Source organism: Pelodiscus sinensis, chromosome 1, assembly GCF_049634645.1.
Source record: "Pelodiscus sinensis isolate JC-2024 chromosome 1, ASM4963464v1, whole genome shotgun sequence".
Lineage (NCBI taxonomy): Eukaryota > Metazoa > Chordata > Testudines > Trionychidae > Pelodiscus > Pelodiscus sinensis.
The window spans coordinates 2,302,401-2,324,105 of record NC_134711.1 but is presented as its reverse complement, the minus strand read 5'-3'; the positions used below and the strand labels follow the sequence as shown (position 1 = coordinate 2,324,105).

At 54.6% G+C, this 21,705-nt stretch overlaps 1 protein-coding gene across 1 annotated transcript; it reads right to left on the bottom strand.

Moving 5' to 3' along the window:
* Positions 1-248: 248 nt before the first annotated feature.
* On the bottom strand, positions 249-7,434 carry LOC112545026 (interferon-induced protein with tetratricopeptide repeats 5-like). The gene is made up of 2 exons (XM_075924759.1): positions 7,295-7,434; positions 249-4,624 (listed from the first exon to the last, which is right to left on the bottom strand). The coding sequence occupies exons 1-2, from the start codon at positions 7,339-7,341 to the stop codon at positions 3,280-3,282; spliced, it is 1,392 nt and encodes a 463-aa protein (XP_075780874.1). The 5' UTR covers positions 7,342-7,434; the 3' UTR covers positions 249-3,279.
* Positions 7,435-21,705: the final 14,271 nt, after the last annotated feature.

The window sequence follows — 21,705 nt, the reverse complement described above, 5'->3', positions numbered from 1 at the left end:
CCCAAGGTTGTTTGCTTTTTTGCCCGCTGCCGCACATGGAGGCGGGCTACATCTACACTGGCATGATTTTCCGGAAATGCTTTTAATGGAAAAGTTTTCCGTTAAAAGTATTTTCGGAAAAGCGCATCTAGATTGGCAGGATGCTTTTCTGCAAAATCACTTTTTGCGGAAAAGCGTCCGTGGCCAATCTAGACGTAGTTTTCTGCAAAAAAGCCCCGATCGCCATTTTCGCAATCGGGGCTTTTTTGCGCAAAACAATACTATGCTGTCTACACTGGCCCTTTTGCGCAAAAATCTTTCGGAACAAGACTTTTGCCCGAACGGGAGCAGCATAGTATTTCCGCAAAAGCACTGATGATTTTACATTAGATCGTCAGTGCTTTTCCGGAAATTCAAGCGGCCAGTGTAGACAGCTGGCAAGTTTTTCCGCAAAATCCTCTGATTTTGTGGAAAAACTTGCCAGTCTAGACACAGCCTGGATGTTTTCAGAGCACTCTCCACACGGACTGCAAGATCTCTCTCTTGAGTGGGAACAGCCAAATTAGACCCCCATCACGTTATAGGGATAGCTGGGATGATGGTTTCCAATGCGCACTACTTCACACTTGTCGGCTTTGAATTTCATCTGTCATTGTGCTGCCCAGTCACTGAGTTTCAGGAGATCCTTTGGACGCTCCTCACAGTCTGCTTTGTTCTTAACTAGTATCTTGAGCAGCTTTGTATCATCTGCAAATTTGGCCACCTCATAATTTACCCCTTTCTCCAGATCATTTATCAATAAGTTGAATAGGACTCGGGAAGCCCTGGGGGACACCACTGGATACCTCGCTCCACTCTGAAAACTGACCATTTATTTCTCCCCTTTGTTTCCTGTCTTTTAACCGGATACCAGTCCAGGAGAGGATCTGCCCTCCTATCCCATGACAGTTTCCTTTGCTTAAGAGCCTTTGGTGAGGGACCTTGTGTGACGTAGTGGGGGTACCTGGCTGGTTTCTATGCTGCTGGCTCTGGGGTAACCCCCACTGGTTGCCGTGGGTACCACGACCCAGCAAAACAGGATGAGTCACTATGCAACCAGTGGCCAGACACCTCCCATGGAGAGGAACAAAGGAAGGTGGATGCTGCCCTGGCTGGGGGGCAGGGCTGGAAGAGGGTTAGTTAGTTGCGGTCTGAGAGCATGGAGGAGAGCCTAGGGGAAGGGGCTGGAGTTTAGGGGCCCAGTCTCCCCCATCTCAAGGGGGCCTGAGGCATCCTAGCCCAGCTCTGTGACCAGATTACATCTGTGCTGTGCTGTATCCTGGAGAGGCAATAAACTTCCTCTATTCCACCGGCTGGTGCAGTCTGTTTGTGCCATTACGGGGTGCAGGAGACGGGGGACCCCCAACGCACCGTCACACCTTGTCAAAGGCTTTCTGGAAATCTAAGTAGAAGTTGACTCTTCAGCAGCAAATGTTGCTTTCCTGTGTGAGAAATCTATTCTTTATTATAGCGTCAACCAGTTTGCTTGGCACTGGGGTGGGTTATCGCTAATCACTTCTGCAGCCCCTTTTCTACAACGGGCATCACATCTTCTGGGACAGAACCTGATGTAAATGGAACGTGACAGACCACAGTTAGCAGTAACGCAGTTTCATCTCTGAGCTCCTTCTGAATTCTTTGGTGCTACCATCTGCTCCTGTTCAGTTTCTCAATTTGTTCCAACCCCTTGCAAAGGCACCTCAATCTGGGACATTCCTGCCCTGCTAGCGACGGTCCCGATGTTTTTCTGGGGGTCCCGTGTGAGCCGCTCACCCCGATGCGACAGATTCCATTCTGGTGTCTCGGGTGTTGCTATTGTAAATGAAATAAAAACACAGCCGCTCCGTGGCACTGCAGGCTGTATTCTTCACTGTGATATCGTAATTATCGCCCAATTCGGGCGCATTTCATGCAAGCCGGGTCATGTGACATGTCGTTGGAAAAGTTCAGACTTGCTGCTGCTGATTGCCCCGGTGGGAGGCGTGTGTCGTTGCTGTATCTAAAGGCAGGGCCGTGTCTCTGCATTTCACTCCTGCTGACAAGCCCCTGCTAGCCTTTCCAGGGCAACAGGGAAGAAGCCAGACCGAGGCAATGGCCCATCAGCAAAGACACTGCACGTGGAAGAACTTAACTTCCAGCGAACGTTGAGGGCAGCCTGTAAGCAGCAGCTGCCGAGACACCGCAGGACATGTGACCAAACCACTAATCTGGCCTCCATCTTGGCAGGTCAGTAGTTTTCCACACGCTGGTCTGGGACCCAAGTTTTGCATCCAAGGCTTCCCGCCATATGGGAAAACCGAGCGCAGCGGCCCAGGAGACGGTGCAGTGGAGCGGGGCTGCCTACATGAGTCCTCCCGTTCATAGGAGGCTGGAGATGCTGAAACCCCAGAGGGAGAGGGTGAAGTCTCAGCTATTGTTGAAGAAAAGGGGGAATGTCTCCTTACTTCCGCAGTAGCCGTGGGAAACTGAGGCCAGCTTTTGCCCTGTAGCTGAAGACAGTCTCTCATGTGTGTGCTTGTGAGTGTGTGTGTGTGTATTGAATCGGAGAGGAAACTGTCTGTGTTGCTGGCTGCCGGCAGGTTGCACGAAACCAGAGGTGGACCTCATCAGGGTGCACAGGGAAATGTGCAGAGGGAACACACTGGGGTGCAGGAGGGTACAACGGTCTGAGTCGGAGGACGTAGTGCCTGTGTCTACCTGTGAATGAAAGTTCAGTGCTGGCCAGGGGACAGACCCCGCTCTGAGAGAAGAGGGGTGGGCGGGGAACCCAGAGGGGAAGCAGGGGGAGCATTACTGGGCCACAGGAACATCTCCTCTCCGTTACACGGGGCCAGGTGCTGCCTTTGGATCGCTGCTGCTGAAAGGGTGCCCGGGCGGAGGACCCCCCCCCCCGCGCTCTGCCACCGAGGCCCGACTGTGGTGCCTTGTCTCCCCCCACGACCCCTCCTACACTGCCCCCTTTCCTGAGGGCCACCCTGAGGCCTCAGGGCGGGTCCTGAGCGGAGGAGGCAGAGAGGTCAGAATAGCGAGGTGGGGAGGGAGGGAGCAGAGCTTGGGGGGGAACAGGGGGCAGTGAGGGTGGGGCCCTGGGGAGGAGGCTGAGCAGGGGTGGAGCCTTGAGGTGGAGCAGGGGACAGTGTGGGTGGGGCCCTGGGGAGGAGAATGAGCAGGGGTGGAGCCTTGAGGTGGAGCAGGGGGCAGTGTGAGGGGGCCTCTCCAAATGCAGGAGTCCCGCGCTGCTGGTGGATTCCTCTATTTTCACTACATCGACAGTCTCCTGCTCCGGCCACGGGTGGATTTCTTCTTGTACCAGGGACTTCCGTACCGTTCCAGGACATGCTGTATGGCTGCAGCCTCAGTGGTCTGGGAGCGCTGCCGGAATTCGTCTGCCACCTCTTGCAGCCTATTTCTCAGTGTTTTTTTCTCCCAGGCGCTGCTTGCGATGGCAAAACCGGCTTTGTAAATCTCAGCTGCCTCGGGCAGGGACTCCCGCGTGTAGAGGAGAAAGTCCCCCCAGTGAAGGTAGACGGCCTGCTGGCACCTCTTGCTGAGGCTGGACACCTCGCTCAGGAGGTTGAGGTAAATCTCCTCTTGGTACTCAGGTGTCTTTTCTCCGAACATTTCAGCTAGCGCCAGCTTTGCAAACACAAAGGCAGGATCTCTCTGCACAGCCATCTTGAAGGCCTCCGTAGCCGCTGCCAAGATTTCTTCTCTCCTACCCGTGTCGGCCACTGCCAGCTGTTGCTTGTAGCAACGACCCAGGTCATAGTGAGGGAGGTGATAAGTGGGGTCCAGAGAGATTGCTCGCTCTAGAATAGCAATTGCTTTTTCTGGAAACTCAGCTTGAAAGAACTTGGCTGCATTTCTCAGGACCTCGGGGTCCCGGCTATTCCGAACAACATCTTCGACCAGGGCTTCTGCCTGGGGTCTATCCCACCTCTGAAGGATATTGGCTAAATACATCTTAGCTTCATAGTTTTGCGGCTCTTCCTGGATAATGGCGCTCAACTTCTTTTTGGCGTCTGACTTGTATTCAAAATCACGTGAGTGAGTGTACGAGGCGAAGGCTGCGATTGCCGACCCAGCAAGAAATTCCCCATTGGCTTCGTCTTCTTCCAATGCCCTTTGGAAACACTCCGTGGCCTCTTGGCCGTGGCGGAAGCCGGCCGCCAGGAGAGACCAGCCTTTGTGTGCGTGGACCTCAGGGATCAGAGCTGCGTATGGCGAGCGGCTGTTCAGGGAGCAGCAGATCTGGTTCACCTTGTCCAGGTAACGCTCCACCACGTCGTAATGGGCCAGGTGATAGTAGATCCAGGCGTAGTTCCCGTAAATGACCAGGGCCTGGCGGGGGACGTTACCTGGGTGATCTCTGGCCAGGAACTCTTCAGCTTCCCGAAGGCTTTGCAGAGCGTCCTCATATCGCCCTTGCAGGTGGCAGAGATAAGCCTGCAGGGCCAGGTAGGCGGCCTGGTTCGGGTAGGGAGTGTGGGCAATCCTCAGAGCCACCGTATGGAGGATGTGAACGGCGTCCACCTTGCCCCTGATTTCAAAGTCCCAGGTGAAGTGGCACTGGAGGGCCTGCAGCTTCTCCTTCAGCGGCAGGGAGCTGCAGAGAGAGGGGGAACCAGACACCGTTGAATGAATGAATTTCCCCAGCACACTAAGGTCGTGGGGTGGGGACCAGGGAGGGACGAGGTCTCTGTCTGCTTAAGAGCCAATTGCAAAGTGCAGACCTGGCGCGGAGCTCGGAGGGCCGTGTCTGATGCCCCCTCCGCCGGGCGTGAGGCCTTTGTGGATGGGCTTCCCCCAACCTCTGTGGAATCCACTTAGCACTTCCTGTGTCCCACAAAGCCCCCCTGCAAAGCGACCCGACTCCCTGCAGCCCAGGCAGTGTGTGGTGAGCTCCGCGCGGGTGGTCGGGAGAATTTCTCCTGGGGAAGGAACCGCTTACAAGGGTGACAGTGAAGTGACTGGTTTCAATGCCCCTCCACCCCAGAGCGGTAGATGGGAACATTGCACGTTTTTTGGCTGTACCTCGGTTGGTTGTGCCATTCGCCGTGAGGGCTGCAGCTAGAATATCTGACTTATTGCAATATCGGACGCACGTTCATCAAAGCCAAAATGTACACCAGGAGCGCAGGTTTGGACGTGTGCCACCGTAGCACCCAAGGTATTAACACGGAGACGTTCCCAGCTGCCGGAGCAGGAATTCCGCCCCGACTCGCGCCGTGCGGCAGGACCCGTTCCCAGCCCCAGCCACAAGAACAGACCCTGCCCCCCTCCCGCCCATGTGGAAGCCCCCGCCACCGGAGTAGGCATCCCGCCTGCCATGCAACTGCGGCAGGTCCCGGCCCCCTGCACCAGCAACACCCTCACCACACGTCAGCCGGTCCCGCCTGCCGGAGCACCCAGCTGCTGTACAAGTGTTGCTGCAATAGCAGGGACCAGGGACACAAGACAGAAGTGGGGGGCAAAATCGAATCAGCGTCTCAGCTGGGTGTCTCCTAGCACCGGGCGGGCGGGAAGACGCAGGAAGGACGGGAAATGCTGCTAAACAAACCCAGCAGCGGCCTCACTGCCATCACCCCATTTGGGCGATAGGCGCCACCGGTCACGGGGTACAGAAGGGGCCAGGTTGCCTCAGGACAGGCAGGGGAAAGGAGGAGTCCAGCCGTCGGGGCTCAGGGGGATTTCAGGGGCATGGGGCTCTGGCTGCTGCAGGAGCAGGGAGGGTGGCCAGGAGGGTCAACCACATGCAGAGAAATATTCAGTATCCACGCAGCGTACAGGTTCCTAACTCCACACACTGACATTCTACACTCTCGTGACCAGCGTTCGCAGGATCAGCAGACAGTGAGCTCCTGTTCAACACCCCACATGGCCCCCTTTTATACCATTGTTGGGGCCAGCACCCCCACCTATGGGTGCAGCCATGATCTGGCTGCTTCCCTCCAATTCCAGTAACGTGACACCTCTCCGCTCGGTCCCCGCGCTCAGCCGAGGAGTCTGGGCGCACGGACTGGGGCTGGCGCCTCCCCAGGTGTGTCCGCTCCGCCGCCCCCCCCCATATCACCGGCCCGGCCTGGCTGGGGGGGGGGGGGCTCGGACTCACTCAGCTGCTCCCCTCGGAAGCCTGGCTGGGCCCCCTCCCGACCCATCCCCCCCTGGGCTGCTGGGGGCTCTGAGCGCGGGGGCAGCTGGTCCCAGCTCCGGGCCGGGCGTTACAGGAGTCCCGGGCTCCCGCCGCCTCCTCCCCTGCCCTGCCCCAGCCAGCAGCTCTGTGGGGTGGGAGAGACCCCGGGTCCCCCCCCAGCCAGGGTGCAGGGCAGCGGGGAGGGGGGCGGTGACAGGCTGGGGAGATCCCCGTCCCAGACACGTTTGTGTGTAAAACATCGGGGGGGGGGGGAGCTGCCCTGGGGGCTGAAGGGGGAAGGGCAGGAATGTCAGCTGGCGGGGGGGGGGGGAGCCAGAGGGTGCCAGCTGGCAGCGGGGAGTAGGCAGAGGGTGCCAGCTGGCAGGGAGGGGGAGTGAGCCAGAGGATGCCAGCTGGCGGGGGGGGGGAGCCAGAGGGTGCGAACTGGTGGCGGGGGGGCAGCCAGAGGGTGCCAGCTGGCGGGGGGGGGGAGAAGGCAGAGGGTGCCAGCTGGTGGGGGGGGCAGGCAGAGGGTGCCAGCTGGCAGGGGGGCAGCCAGAGCATGCCAGCTGGCAGGGGGGGAGCTAGAGGGTGCCAGCTGGCGGGGGGGGAACCAGAGGGTGCCAGTTGGCGGTGGGGGGGGAGAAGGCAGAGGGTGCCAGCTTGTGGGGAGGCAGGCAGAGGGGGGGCAGGCAGAGGGTGCCAGCTTGTGGGGGGGCAGGAAGAGGGGGGGCAGGCAGAGGGTGCCAGCTGGTGGGGGGGCAGGCAGAAGGGGGGCAGGCAGAGGGTGCCAGCTGGCGGGGGTGAGTCAGAGGGTGCCAGCTGGCGGGGGGGGGCAGGCAGAGGGTGCCAGCTGGCGGGGGGGGCAGGCAGAGGGTGCCAGCTGGCGGGGGGGGGCAGGCAGAGGGTCCCAGCTGGTGGGGGGGGCAGGCAGAGGGTGCCAGCTGGCGGGGGGGGGGGCAGGCAGAGGGTCCCAGCTGGCGGGGGGGGGCAGGCAGAGGGTCCCAGCAGGGCGAGCCCGCGGGCTGGGCCGGGGGAGGCGAAGGAGCCAGGGGGCCCGGATCCCCGGCCCAGGGCGCTGGGCGCTGGGGATGCTCCGCCCGGGGGTTCGGGGAAGCCTCCGCCGCCAGCGCCCGGCCCTACCTCGCTGTGCGCAGCCCGGGGCCAGGGCTCCTCTCCCAGCGCCGCATCCTGTCTGGGCTCCGGACTGCCCCTGCCCGGCCGCGGCGCCCTTTATACGCCCCCGCCCCCGCCCCTTCCCTGGGGAGGGGGTGTCAGGAAAGGGAAAGCGAGCGGGGGGGGGGGGAATGGAAAGTGAAACTCCGCGTTCCGCTCGGCTGTCACCCTGCCTGGGCTGTCGGCTGCAGCCCCGGGGCTGACACAGGTCCGGGGTGTGTCTCTGTGCCTATTCGTGTGAGTAGTGATAGACAGGCAGCCTGTTAGTCCGGTCTGGCTGAAACAAAAGACAAAACTAGGCAGCACTTTCAAGACTAACAAGATGGTTTATTAGGTGATGAGCTTTCGTGGGCCAGACCCACGTCCTCAGATCAAATAGTGGAAGAAACTAGTCACAACCATATATACCAAAGGATACAATCAAAAAAAGTGAACACATATCATAGATGGGGATTCCACAACCTCCCTGGGCAATTTATTCCAGTGTTTAACCACCCTGACAGGCAGGAAGTTTTTCCTCATGTCCAACCTAAACCTCCCTTGCTGCAGTTTAAGCCCCTTGCTTCTTGTCCTGTCCTCAGAGGCCAAGATGAACAAGTTTTCTCCCTCCTCCTTCTCCCTCCTAACCTTCCCCCCTCACCCCCACTCTGTTCTAAAATTTGATTTGTCAATTTTATGTGTTCACTTTTTTTGATTGTATCCCTTTGGTATCTATGGTTGTGACAATTTTCTTCCACAAATTGATCTGAGAACGTGGGTCTGGCCCACGAAAGCTCATCACTTAATAAAACATCTTGTTAGTCTTTAAAGTGCTACATAGTCCTGTCTTTTGTTTATTCATGTGTGTGTGTTTGTATCCCAGTGTGTATTTATGTGTGTGTGTGTGTCCGTGTGTGCCTGTGTGTGTGTGGTCCTTTGTGCATGTATCCTTGTGTGTTCATGTGTGTGTGTTCATGTGTGTCTCTCTCTGTGCATGTGTGTCTCTCCTATTTACTATTTTTAGCGCTATTCTCTTAATATGTTTTCTTAATATGGTTTTGAAGTAGAAATAAATTTAGATTCTCTTGGTTTTTAATATTGTGAAGATGGTTTGAGTGTAGAATTAGATTAAGACTTTTATGGTTATTATTTGTTTATATCTAAAATAAATATTGTCATACACTGTAGTGAAATAATGTAATAACTTATTTTTTTTAATTCTGTTTGTAACTTTGTTAAGGTGTAAAAGTTGGGAATGTGGGAGAGATAAGGGCAAAGGCCACCATCAAACCAAAGATCCTAAAAGGGAGGTATGAAATATGCCCATCAAAAGAGGGCAAACTGGCATCCCAGAACGCTGAGACACTGAGAAAAAGGGCAAGTCCTTATCAACTGGAACGAGATATTCATAATCGAAACCAGCGTAGCAAGGCAGAACAAAGAAATAAGAAAAAAAACAAGCCAACCCAGAAATAACAAACATCCGTCAGAAAACCAGCCAAACCCACTGACCCTAATACAAAAGCGCCATTACAGAAGCAGGCCTGTTTCCGCCGGGTTCGTCCTGTCACTGTCAGACCCGAATGTCAGTCCCGGCCAAACCCAGCCTGGCGCCTCCCTCGCGCTTCGCCGACTTGGCCACCCGGCTAATGTGAGTGACACACTCGTAACTCTCCAGCTCCCCGCGCCGCCAGCGTGTGGCTGGGAGCCAGAGTCCTTGCAACTGCTTCTAGTTACAGGGCTCACGGGTAGCCTGACAGCCGCCCGGCAGGCGCAAGCCCTTTAAAGAGAAGCCATTGCAGGGGCTCACAGCTCTCGGTCCCACTGGCCCGTTTCCTGGGAACTGCCCGGGAGGCAACATCTGAGCAGCGGGGCCTGGAGCTGCCAGCCCTGCCATGTGAAATCTAAGCCTCCACCCCAGACAGCTCTGGGAGGAGACTCACTCCCGGCACCCTCCCCTCTGCTCCAGGTCCCTTCCATTGGCCAGAAGTCAGGGGCAGCGTCCCCAGGCCAAGCAAAGCTCCTAGTAGGGTAACTCTGAACTCCACCCCTTCTGCCAATGCCCCGCCCCTTCTGGCTCCACCCACGGCCACTTCTGAAACTTACGAAGTGGCCCCCTTCAAAAATGGTTGCCCACCCCTGCCTGATGAAGCTCCCGTGTGCTTCTGATCAGCTCAGCACTTCCTCGCGCCGACATGCCACCGCCTCGTCGCCAGGCCCATCCTGTCTCCACAGTCACTGTACGGGCCCTGGTCTCAGCTCAGTAGCCAGCCGCCCCCTGGTCAGTTCTGATACATCCCTCGCCCAGCCCCATCCTGCCCTCTGGACCAGCCCCTTGCGAACCCCATTTCCCCCGAGTGAGCACTGAGCCCCTGGGAGTCACCTGCCTTTCTCTTTCCGGTCCCAGCTGCCTGCTAGTCTGGTGCGTGGGCACCACCCCCTCCCCATGCTTGTGTCCCTTCTGCCTCGGCCATCGTCCCCAGCCAGCTGGGCTCTTCTCCCCCCGTTAGCCTGACTGGCTTCCTCTTTCCTACCCCCCTGCACGTCCCTTCCCGGGGCCAGGCTGGCGGCTCCCGGGAGCTTGCCCTGGACCGCAAGAGGCAGGCACCTTCCTGGGCTAGTGTGGACATCGTGGACCTCGTCCACGATCTCCGCACTAGGCACAGGAAAGTGGCCGTCTAGGGCAGGAGAGCTGCCAGCCTGGCCACCCAGGAGCAGGTGTGCATGAAAATCAAGGGGGTCCACTGAGACCCCCGACCCTGAGCCCTGAGCTTACAATGGCCGTCCTGGGTCAGACCAAAGGTCCATCTAGCCCAGTAGCCTGTCTGCCGACAGTGGCCAACCCTAGGGATCCTGGAGGGGATGGACCGAAGACAGTGACCAAGCCATTTGTCTCGTGCCATCCCTCTCCAGCCTTCCACAAACTTACGGCAGGGACACCACTCCTACCCCCTGGCTAAGACTACTCCATGGACCCAACCTCCATGACTTGATCTCACTTCCCTTTAAACTCTGTTCTAGTTGTAGCCTTCACAGCCTCCTGCAGCAAGGAGTTCCACAGGTTAACTCTTTGCTTTGGAAAGAACAACAACTTTCTCTTACTAGTTTCAAGCCTGCTACCCATTCCTTTCCTTTGGTGTCCTCTAGTCCTTCTTTATGGGAACTCATGAAGAACTTTTCTGTGTGCACCCTCTCCACCCAACCCCTGCTTTTAGAGACCTCTATCCTGTCCCCGCTCCGTCTCCTCTTTTCTAAGCTGAACAGTCCCAGTCTCTGTAGCCTCTCTTCATCTGGGACCTGTTCCCAACCCCTGATCATGTTAGTTGCCCTCCCCTCTCCCAGCCTTTCTCTTCCCCTCTCCCACCTCCTTTTCCCAGTCTCCCCCAGTTTTGTTCAATAAAGACAGAGTCAATGTTGGAAGAAACGTTATCTTTATTTTGTACATCAATAAGAAGGGGGGCTAGGGAAGGGTAAGTGGAAGGAGGTGAGGGAGGAATGGGGTACGAGCCCCCGATGGGGAGGACTGGGCTGGCTCTGCGGGCTTCTGGGGGTGGAAGCTCTCCTGCAGCCCCCCGATTGCCCCCTCTCCCCAGATGGCAGCCTGCGGCAAGTGCAGCCGGGCTGATGGCCGAGTGCTGTGATGTGCCCAGTGTGGGTACTCCGGGCACTCCAAGCCAGGACTGCTTTGCAAGCGGGGCACCCCTTAGAACTGTGTGTCCGGGGTGGGGGTCGGGACCCTTTAAGCGCAGCCCTCGGCTAGCCTGAGACAGCATCTCCACGCTCTAAGTCCTCCTCTGATGCCCTGCCGGCACTGCTTCCGGCCATCCTTAAGCCCTGTTCAGGGTCCACTCAATGTGGACTTGCTAGTTCGAATTAGCAAAACGCTAATTCGAACTAGTTTTTAGTTCTAGACGCGTTAGTTTGAATTAGCAGAGTTCGAATTAACTAATTCGAACTAAGTTAGTTCGAATTAGCGCTGTAGTGTAGACATACTGTGACGGCGCGTTGGGGGTTCCCCGTCTCCTGCACCCCGAAATGGCACAAACAGACTGCACCAGCCAGTGGAATTGAGGGTGGTTTATTGCTCCTCCAGCACAGCGCAGCACAGATGTAATCTGGTTACAGGAACTGGGGCTAAGAGGCCTCAGTGCCCCCCCTTGAGATAGGGGAGTCCCAGCCCCCTCCCCAGCTCCTTATTCCCTGCCTTCCAGACAGGAACTAACTAACCCCCTTCCAGCCCTGCCCCCCAGCCAGGGCAGCATTCCACCTTCCTTTGTTCCTCTCCATGGGGGGTGTCTGGCCACTGGTTCAACAAGTTTGGCATTACCTCTGCCTAGTGAGGTTTTCCCTGCTGGGTCTTGCTCCAGACAGCAGGGGTCACCACAGCCCAGCAAGTACCCCCACTACGTCACACATACCCAGAGTGATGTTGAGAGAAAATATTCTACAGTTGAAAAAGACGCACTTGTTTGTGTCTGGGCTACTGAAAAATGGAGAGCTTACCTGTGGGGCTGCACATTCAAGTTGCGCACAGACCACAGCCCTTTGACAACATTGCTAACCACAAAAGGACTGGGAAGAGCAGGAAATCGTATTGCTAGATGGTCTGCAAGACTACTCTCTTTCAATTAGGAACTGGAATAGAAGCCTGGAAACCAAAATGTGATAGCTGATTGCCTTTCTCGCCTGCCTTTGCCTTCACCAGATGGTTCACTGGAGGATGAGGATCAAGTAGTTGCCCTTATTGCAAGCACTCTTACTGCAGTAACAAGAGAGCAATTCCAAGCTGCTTGTTTGGCATGTCCAATTCAACACAAGCTATGGGAATGTCTGACAAAGAGATGGCCCAGTAACCCTAAAAACCTTGACTCAGTTTTGCTGCCTTATCTTAGAATTCGGGATGAACTTTCTTTGATTGATGGCGGTGTGCTACGAGGTACACACTGGCTGTTTGTGCCAGGAGAATTACAGTCAAAACTCATACACCTGACACATGATGCTCACCAAGGAATTGTCAAAACCAAACAACGACTACGGGATCTGCAAACTGATGGACTCCCAAACTGAAGCAATCATAAAATTCTGTGTCACTTGCCAAATGCATGATAAGACAGCAGTAACATGTACCCCACCATTACAGCCTGTTCCTCTTCCTGATTCTGCATGGGAAAAAGTTACAACTGACATTGTAGGACCGTTAGATACTGCACCAATTGACTGACGTTATGCCATCACTTTCATAGACTATTTCAGTAAATGGCCTGAAGTAGCGTTTACATTACGAATCTCTTCTGCTACAGTAAGTAAGTTCCTCTCTACTGTTGTTAGCAGGGACGGTAACCCCAAAGAACTGGTTTCGGATAATGGTAGTCAATTTACTTGCCTGGAATTTGAAACTTTTCTAGCAGAGGGGAACATTTTACATAGAAGATCATCGCTGTATTACCCTCAAGCCAATGGGGAAATCGAAAGGTTTAACAGAAGCTTAAAAGAGAGTTTGGAAACGGCTAAACTGGAAGGGCGCTCATGGATAACCTTCACTACTGATTTCTTGCAAGCATACAGGGCTACACGACATGCCGCAACACACAGATCACCCGCAGAGTTACTGCATGGAAAACAGATGGGAATACTAAACTGAACATTGCTGTACTGTTAGGCTGTGTCTAGACTACATGCCTCTGTCGTCAGAGGCATGTAGATTAGACACATAGGCAAAGGCAAATGAAGCCGCGATTTAAATGATCACGGCTTCATTTCCATTTACATGGCTGCCGCGCTGAGCCGACAAACATCTGATCAGCTGTTTGTCCGCTCAGAGCGCTAGTCTGGACGCTCCCCTGCCGACATCAAAGCCCTTTGTCGGCAGCCCCGTTATTCCTCGTGGGACGAGGTTTACCGGGGCTGCCGACAAAGGGCTTTGATGTCGGGAGGGGAGCGTCCAGACTAGCGCGCTGAGCGGACAAACAGCTGATCAGCTGTTTGTCGGCTCAGCGCGGCAGCCATGTAAATGTAAATGAAGCCGCGATCATTTAAATCGCGGCTTCATTTGCCTTTGCCAAAACAACAAATCTACATAGCTCCGTCGACGGAGCCATGTAGATTAGACGTACCCTTAAAGTCCAGACCTGATGCACCAAAAGAGGACGATGCGAGAAAACCGGTTGAACAGAAGCAAGCAAGTATAAGACTTTCACAGACAAACGGCAGGGTGCTAAGGAACCGAAGTTTGAGTGTGGTTCCTTCTTTAGAGTAAAGAAACCTGGCATTTTACACAGCGGGGACCATAAATTAACGTCTCCTCTTAAAATCATTGAGAAGAGGGGACCTTGCACCTATCGAACTTCTGATGGGCTGTGACGGACCGGGCCGTGTCTGGGCACAGCTGAGTGCGTCCGCTCAGGGCGAATTGCTCAAATCTGGGGCTCCTTACAGCCCCCGACTGGCGACCTCTCCACACAGGCCAAAAACCAGTCCCACAGAGCGCTTCAGCAGCCTGCCTGAAGCCTCCCGAGCAAAACCCCTCCGACACCCCAGCAATATCCGTGCCCCAGACGGCCCCAGGCCTATACACAGGTGGGGGGTCCTAGCACCCAATCCCACCTACCCCGAACAAGTTCTGTTCGGTTCCAAGAAACCAGCCACAGATCCCTGGTCAATTTACCCTCTGGACCTTACCCACAAATCACGCTGGGCCAATCCTTTAGAATCTATATCTAAAGGGTTACTATTACAAGAAAGAAAAGCCTGAGAGTAAGGTTGTTAAAGAATAGTACGTTACATGCACCGAATCTCCCAGTACTCGATGCAGGCTCTAGCAGAGATGTTGCAGCTGCTGGTTTAAAAGTTCTTATTGCACATCCTACGATCAGGATGGGTTCACAGGTCTTCCGGGCTCTTCGATCCCTGCAGTGCTGCCTCTGGGATGAAGTGCTGAGCTGAGAACAAAATGGCATCGACCACATGGCCTCTTTATACCCTTCCTGGCCTCTTCTAGTATGTAGCAGGTCACCTGGTCCTCAGCCTCTCTGCTGGCAGCTCTTGGGTCTCCGCCCTCCTGCTTTAGGTGTGTCTTTGGGCCATCAAGGGCCATTGTTCCACAGGGCTTCACTACTCAGCCTGTCCATAGCAATGCTCAACCACATTCACAGAAATATTCAGCTTCCACACAGATTACAGATTCCTACCTACACACACAGACATTATACACTCACATAAATAGCGTACATAAGATCAACAAACAATAATCTCCCATTCAATACCCCACATGGCTCCCCCCACACCAATTTCTGGGGCCAACACCCCCACCTAGGGGTGCAGCAGCGATCTGGCTGCTTCCCTCCAACTCAGTAATGTGACACCCCCAACGCAAAATTGATGCAGGAAGTGATGCCAGTAACATCACTGAGGGCATCACAGGCCTCCCCCAACAAAATGGTGGCGTGCCTCAGTTTCCCTCCTTACACAGGAACTTCTGGCGGGAACCCTTTTTGTCCTGTAAGAAGTTCCAAGACCAGTTACAAGTGTTAACCACGAAATAGCAACAACACAATGTCCCCTTACATACCGTCTGTCGTTTGGTACATCTCCAGACAGATTACATGGTATTTTCATAAGCTCATGCACACTGTATACCGTTACAATTCTCTGCAACAATAATACATTGGTTACAAGAATTAACATCAGTAACAAGAACAATCCTATCCCAGGTGTATACTGAAATTCTCCGTCAGGCCCCTTCTCTGGCCCCACACCATTGCAGTTTTGGCCTGTCACGTTGCTGAACTGGAGGAAAGCAGCCAGATCGCTGCTGCACCCCTAGGTGGGGGTGTTGGCCCCAGAAATTGGTGTGGGGGGAGCCATGTGGGGTATTGAATGGGAGCTTGTTGTTTTCTGATCCTGTGTACACTGTTTATGTGAGTATATAATGTCTGTGTGTGTAGATCTGTAATCTGTGTAGAAACTGAAGATTTCCCTGCATGTGGTTAAGCATTGGGCAGGGCCGAGCCTGTGGAGCCTGTGGACATGCTAATTACCTGTGGAACAATGGTTCTCAATGGGCCAAAGACACACCCAAAGAATGGGGGCTGTCCTGAGAGCAGCCAGCAGGGAAGACAGAGAGAGGCTGAGGACCAGGTGACCTGCTACATACTAGAAGAGGCCAGGAAGGAGTATAAAGAGGCCATGTGGTCGATGCCATTTTGTTCTCAGCTCAGCACTTCATCCCAGAGGCAGCACTGCAGGGATTGAAGAGCCCGGAAGACCTGTGAACCCATCCTGATCCTAGGATGTGCAATAAGAACTTTTAAACCAGCAGCTGCAACACCTCTGCTAGAGCCTGCATCGAGAACTGGGAGATTCGGTGCATGTAACGTACTGTACTTTAATAACCTTACTCTCATGCTTTTCTTTCTTGTAATAATAAACCTTTAGATATAGATTCTAAAGGATTGGCCCAGCGTGATTTGTGGGTAAGATCCAGAGGGTAAATTGACCAGGGATCTGTGGCTGGTTTCTTGGAACCGGACAGAACTTGTTCGGGGTAGGTGGGATTGGGTGCTAGGACCCCCCACCTGTGTATGAGGCCCGGGGCCATCTGGGGCACGGATATTGCTGGGGTGTCGGAGGGGTTTTGCTCGGGAGGCTTCAGGCAGGCAGCTGAAGCGCTCTGTGAGACTGGTTTGTGGCCTGTGTGGAGAGGTCGCCAGTCGGGGGCTGTAAGGAGCCCCGGATTTGAGCAATTCGCCCTGAGCGGATGCCCGCAGCTGTGCCCAGACACGGCCCGGTCCGTCACTGTGGGGTGTCGGAGGGGTTTTGCTCGGGAGGCTTCAGGCAGGCTGCTGAAGCGCTCTGTGAGACTGGTTTGTGGCCTGTGTGGAGAGGTCGCCAGTCGGGGGCTGTAAGGAACCCCGGATTTGAGCAATTCGCCCTGAGCGGACGCCCTTAGTTGTGCCCAGACACGGCCCGGTCCGTCACATGGCCCTTCAGGTTTAAACTGCAAATCTTCTTGGCCAAAGCAAGTCCTGCCCCTCCCCCTTGTCCTCTGGGCTCCAGGCCTGAAACCTCTGGCCTGACCAAGACAAAGGGCTGGCTGGGCGTGACTCCCTGGCTCACAATGGCCCTGGAATTCTCCCCCTTCCCCCACTCAGTGGGGTAACAGCAGTGAGCTGTAGACTCCCAAGTCTCTCCTCTGTCCCTCTCTAACCTCTGTTTCCACATGGAACCAGATATCAAACTCCCTGAGGGTATGTCTACACTACAAAGTTAGTTCGAACTAACGGACGTTAGTTCGAACTAACTTTCCTAGGCGCTACACTAGCGCTCCGCTAGTTCGAATTTGAATCGAACTAGCGGAGCGCTTAGTTCGAACTAGGTAAACCTCATTTTACGAGGACTAACGCCTAGTTCGAACTAGCTAGTTCGAACTAAGGGCTGTGTAGCCCTTTAGTTCGAACTAGTGGGAGGCTAGCCCTCCCCAGGTTTCCCTGGTGGCCACTCTGGCCAACACCAGGGAAACTCTATGCCCCCCTCCCGGCCCCGGACCCCTTAAAGGGGCACGGGCTGGCTACGGTGCCCGTGCCAGGTGCAAGCCTGCCAGCACCCAGCTAGCAGACCCTGCACCTGGCACGGCACAGAGCCACCCACCCGATGCCCCCCAGCCCACCCCCTCTTGTCGGGACCAGGCTGGCGGCTCCCGGGAGCTTGCCCTGGACCGCAAGAGGCGGGCACCTTCCTGGGCTAGTGCGGACATCGTGGACCTCGTCCACGATCTCCGCACTAGGCACAGGAAAGTGGCTGTCTAGGGCAGGAGAGCTGCCAGCCTGGCCACCCAGGACCAGGTGTGCATGAAAATCAAGGGGGTCCACTGAGACCCCCGACACTGAGCCCTGAGCTTACAATGGCCGTACTGGGTCAGACCAAAGGTCCATCTAGCCCAGTAGCCTGTCTGCCAACAGCGGCCAACCCTAGGGACCCTGGAGGGGATGGACCGAAGACAGTGACCAAGCCATTTGTCTCGTGCCATCCCTCTCCAGCCTTCCACAAACTTTGGGCAGGGACACCACTCCTAACCCCTGGCTAATAGCACTCCATGGACCCAACCTCCATCACTTTATCTCACTTCCCTTTAAACTCTGTTCTAGTTCTAGCCTTCACAGCCTCCTGCAGCAAGGAGTTCCACAGGTTAACTATTTGCTTTGTCAAGAACAACAACTTTCTCTTACTAGTTTCAAGCCTGCTACCCATTCCTTTCCTTTGGTGTCCTCTAGTCCTTCTTTATGGGAACTCAGGAAGAACTTTTCTGAATGCACCCTCTCCACCCAACCCCTGCTTTTAGAGACCTCTATCCTGTCCCCCCTCCGTCTCCTCTTTTCTAAGCTGAACAGTCCCAGTCTCTGTAGCCTTTCTTCATCTGGGACCTGTTCCCAACCCCTGATCATGTTAGTTGCCCTCCCTTCTCCCAGCCTTTCTCTTCCCCTCTCCCACCTCCTTTTCCCAGTGTCCCCCAGTTTTTTTCAATAAAGACAGAGTCAATGTTGGAAGAAACGTTATCTTTATTTTGTACATCAATAAGAAGAGGGGCTAGGGAAGGGTAAGTGGAAGGAGGTGAGGGAGGAATGGGGTACGAGCCCCCGATGGGGAGGACTGGGCTGGCTCTGCAGGCTTCTGGGGGTGGAAGCTCTCCTGCAGCCCCCCAATTGCCCCCTCTCCCTAGATGGCAGCCTGCGGCAAGTGCAGCCGGGCTGATGGCCGAGTGGTGTGATGTGCCCAGTGTGGGCACTCAGGGCACTCCAAGCCAGAACTTCTTTGCAAGCGGGGCACCCCTTAGAACTGTGTGTCCGGGGTGGGGGTCGGGACCCTTTAAGCGCAGCCCTCGGCTAGCCTGAGACAGCATCTCCACGCTCTAAGTCCTCCTTTTATGCCCTGCCGGCACTGCTTCCGGCCATCCTTAAGCCCTGTTCAGAGTCCACTCAATGTGGACTTACTAGTTCGAACTAGCAAAACGCTAGTTCGAACTAGTTTTTAGTTCTAGACGCGTTAGTTCGAACTAGCTTAGTTCGAATTAACTAATTCGAACTAAGTTAGTTCGAACTAGCGCTGTAGTGTAGACGTACCCTGATTGATTATGAGTGTCCACCGTGTCCAGAGAGGGGAGCGTAACTGCCATCTCCTGCATCCTAGGGAGAGTGACCACACAGCTGTTCTGCTCTGCATACTTGGCTACACAGCCCTTCTCCTGAATCTGAGACACTAAGTTCCCACTCTCCTCATTCACCTGGGAAGAATCCTGTTCCAATTCTCTGACTGTTCCTGCCTCATCTGGAACAACCCTCAGTCCCTCTGAGACTTCTCCACCACCATCCACACTGGGTTCCCCTAAACCCAAGTCAGTGGAGTCACTGTTAACAGACAAGTTCTGTCTGTCAGGCACCAAAACAAGTGCCTCACACAACAAGCTGCTGCCTTTTACAGGCAGAGCTTTCTCCTGAATGCCTTCTCCCAGCAAGGTCCTGTCACCTCCCTCAGTCACAGCAAACTGCTTGCTACACGCACTGCCAGGACTCTCCTCCCTATGAGCTTCCTTAAGCAGCAGTTCACCCTTCCCTGGCTCCACAGCAGCATTGCCCTGCTGAGCCCCAACCAATTCCTCCTGCAATTCCCTTATTCCCTGAGTCATCTCTGGCCCCTCAGGTGGATTCACTGACAATCCCCTCTCAGGCATACAGACAGACTCACAAGAGACAGGGTTAGAGGCATCTTCACTCCCTGTGCAGCTCTCTAGATGGCTGTAAACATCCACACCATCATTAGGCACCAGAGTTAACACACCCTCATTCTCTCCTTGTGCCTGGGCTAAGGGGTCTCCCTGCTCCCACAGAGTCGCTCCCCCCTCTGCCAGCAACACAGCAGCATCAGGCACTATATCAGGGTCACCACTGTCTGGTCTCTGGTAAAACACTGACTGACTCTACCTGAGTCACCTCATCCCTCTCCCCAGCAGACACAAACCTTGGGCCACCCCCTTCCTGAGCCTTTGCCATATCCAGACCCAACTCTGGGACAACAACACTGCTCTCAGCCTTCACAGGCTGTGGGGCACCTTCCTCAGACACAGGAAGAAACTCTTCCCCACACACAGCCAGACAACCAGAGACAGCTTCTCCCTTGTCCCAACACCCCTGGCTAATCTCAGGCATACAGCTAGCCACTGAGACAGCTTCCTTCACTGCCCCACTGCTACTTCCACCAGCCAAATTGCCAGCTTGCACACACTGTGCTTCTTCACACAAATCAACTTCAGCTTGTGCAGGTTCAATTCCACAAACCTCACCAGCCACCAGCTCCTCAACTAAAACTTCACTCTGGCCAGCCACTCCAGGCTGCCCGAGAGAAACATTTCCCTGACTTTTGGGCTCTTCTTGCCCTGGTTCTGATTCCAGCCTCCCCTCTGAGGCATCAGACGGGCCCTCACCCACAGGCTCACATGTAGAGACACTTTCCCCTTGGTTACAGGGAGACTGACCAGCTCCAGGAAACTTTCCATACCCACATGCACCCCCTTCCCAAACCTCCCTGTTAGCTACAGGTAACACAAAAGGTTTGCATTCACACATGCTTTGGGGTTGGGTCATCACATCAGCTGGGTAAAATACGTCTGCCATCATATAAGCACACCGCATACCCACAGAGTTATACATTGAACCTTCAGGAGGATACAGTCTCTCTTGTTCTTTTAGTCTCTTAAGCTGGAGGTCAAGTCTAGCATTTTCCTCCTTGGCTAGGGCCATCTTCTTTGCATGCTCTGCTCTTCTCTCTGCATGTTCTGCTTTTCTCATCTCAAGTTCCAGATCCATCTCCTGCTTTCTCTTAGCAATTTCTTCATCTGCCTTCCGCCTTCTTTCAGCAGCCTCCTTGGCTTGCTTCTGCTCCTTTTCATCCACATCTCTGGTTAATAACAGCACTACCAGATCTAGTTTAGAGGCCCTTTTCCTAAAGGCAATGCCTCTCCCCAAGCACAAATCCTTCAGAGCACTTTTGCTCAGACTCTCATATAATTCCGGGTTCATTGCAGCGGCTCTTTAATCAACCAAACTCTCAACACCAAAAATCAAATTTAGACAGTGTGGGATCCTGATCCCAAAGCTCAATTGACCAAGATCTGTGGATCCTGCCGACTATGCCACTGTGACGGACCGGGCCGTGTCTGGGCACAGCTGAGGGCGTCCGCTCAGGGCGAACTGCTCGAATCCGGGGCTACTTACAGCCCCCGACTGGAGACCTCTCCACACAGGCCACACACCAGTCCCAGAGAGCGCTTCAGCAGCCTGCCTGAAGCCTCCCGAGCAAAACCCCTCCGACACCCCAGCAATATCCATGCCCCAGATGGCCCCGGGCCTATACACAGGTGGGGGGTCCTAGCACCCAATCCCACCTACCCCAAACAAGTTTTGTCCGGTTCCAAGAAACCAGCCACAGATCCCTGGTCAATTTACCCTCTGGACCTTACCCACAAATCACGCTGGGCCAATCCTTTAGAATCTATATCTAAAGGTTTATTATTACAAGAAAGAAAAGCCTGAGAGTAAGGTTATTAAAGTACAGTACGTTACATGCACCGAATCTCCCAGTCCTCGATGCAGGCTCTAGCAGAGATGTTGCAGCTGCTGGTTTAAAAGTTCTTATTGCACATCCTGCGATCAGGATGGGTTCACAGGTCTTCCGGGCTCTTCGATCCCTGCAGTGCTGCCTCTGGGATGAAGTGCTGAGCTGAGAACAAAATGGCATCGACCACATGGCCTCTTTATACCCTTCCTGGCCTCTTCTTGTATGCAGCAAGTCACCTGGTCCTCAGCCTCTCTGCTGGCAGCTCTTGGGTCTCCGCCCTCCTGCTTTAGGTGTGTCTTTGGGCCATCAAGGGCCATTGTTCCACAGGGCTTCACTACTCAGCCTGTCCATAGCCATGCTCAACCACATTCACAGAAATATTCAGCTTCCACACAGATTACAGATTCCTACCTACACACACAGACATTATACACTCACATAAATAGCGTACATAAGATCAACAAACAATAAGCTCCCATTCAGTACCCCACATGGCTCCCCCCACACCAATTTCTGGGGCCAACACCCCCACCTAGGGGTGCAGCAGCGATCTGGCTGCTTCCCTCCAACTCAGTAATGTGACATGGGCGTGTATGGAATGCTTCTTATCTTGCACCTGCCTATGCACCAAGAGGAGATAAGGCCAACACCCGGCCCGTGTTGGATGACTTCACTATAGTACCAACACAACAAGACATTACACTAGAAATGGAGTTTGAGAGACGGTCTGTCAGACACAGGTGACCACCTGTCTGGACTAAAGACTATGTTATGTCGTATTGACAGTGTAATAT

Coding starts and splice junctions, on each gene's coding strand:
- LOC112545026 (XM_075924759.1), bottom strand. CDS start 7,341: ATGCGGCGCTGGGAGAGGAGCCCTGGCCCCGGGCTGCGCACAGCGAG. Junction 4,625..7,294: donor CCCGGGCTGCGCACAGCGAG/GTAGGGCCGGGC, acceptor CTCTCTCTGCAG/CTCCCTGCCGCTGAAGGAGA.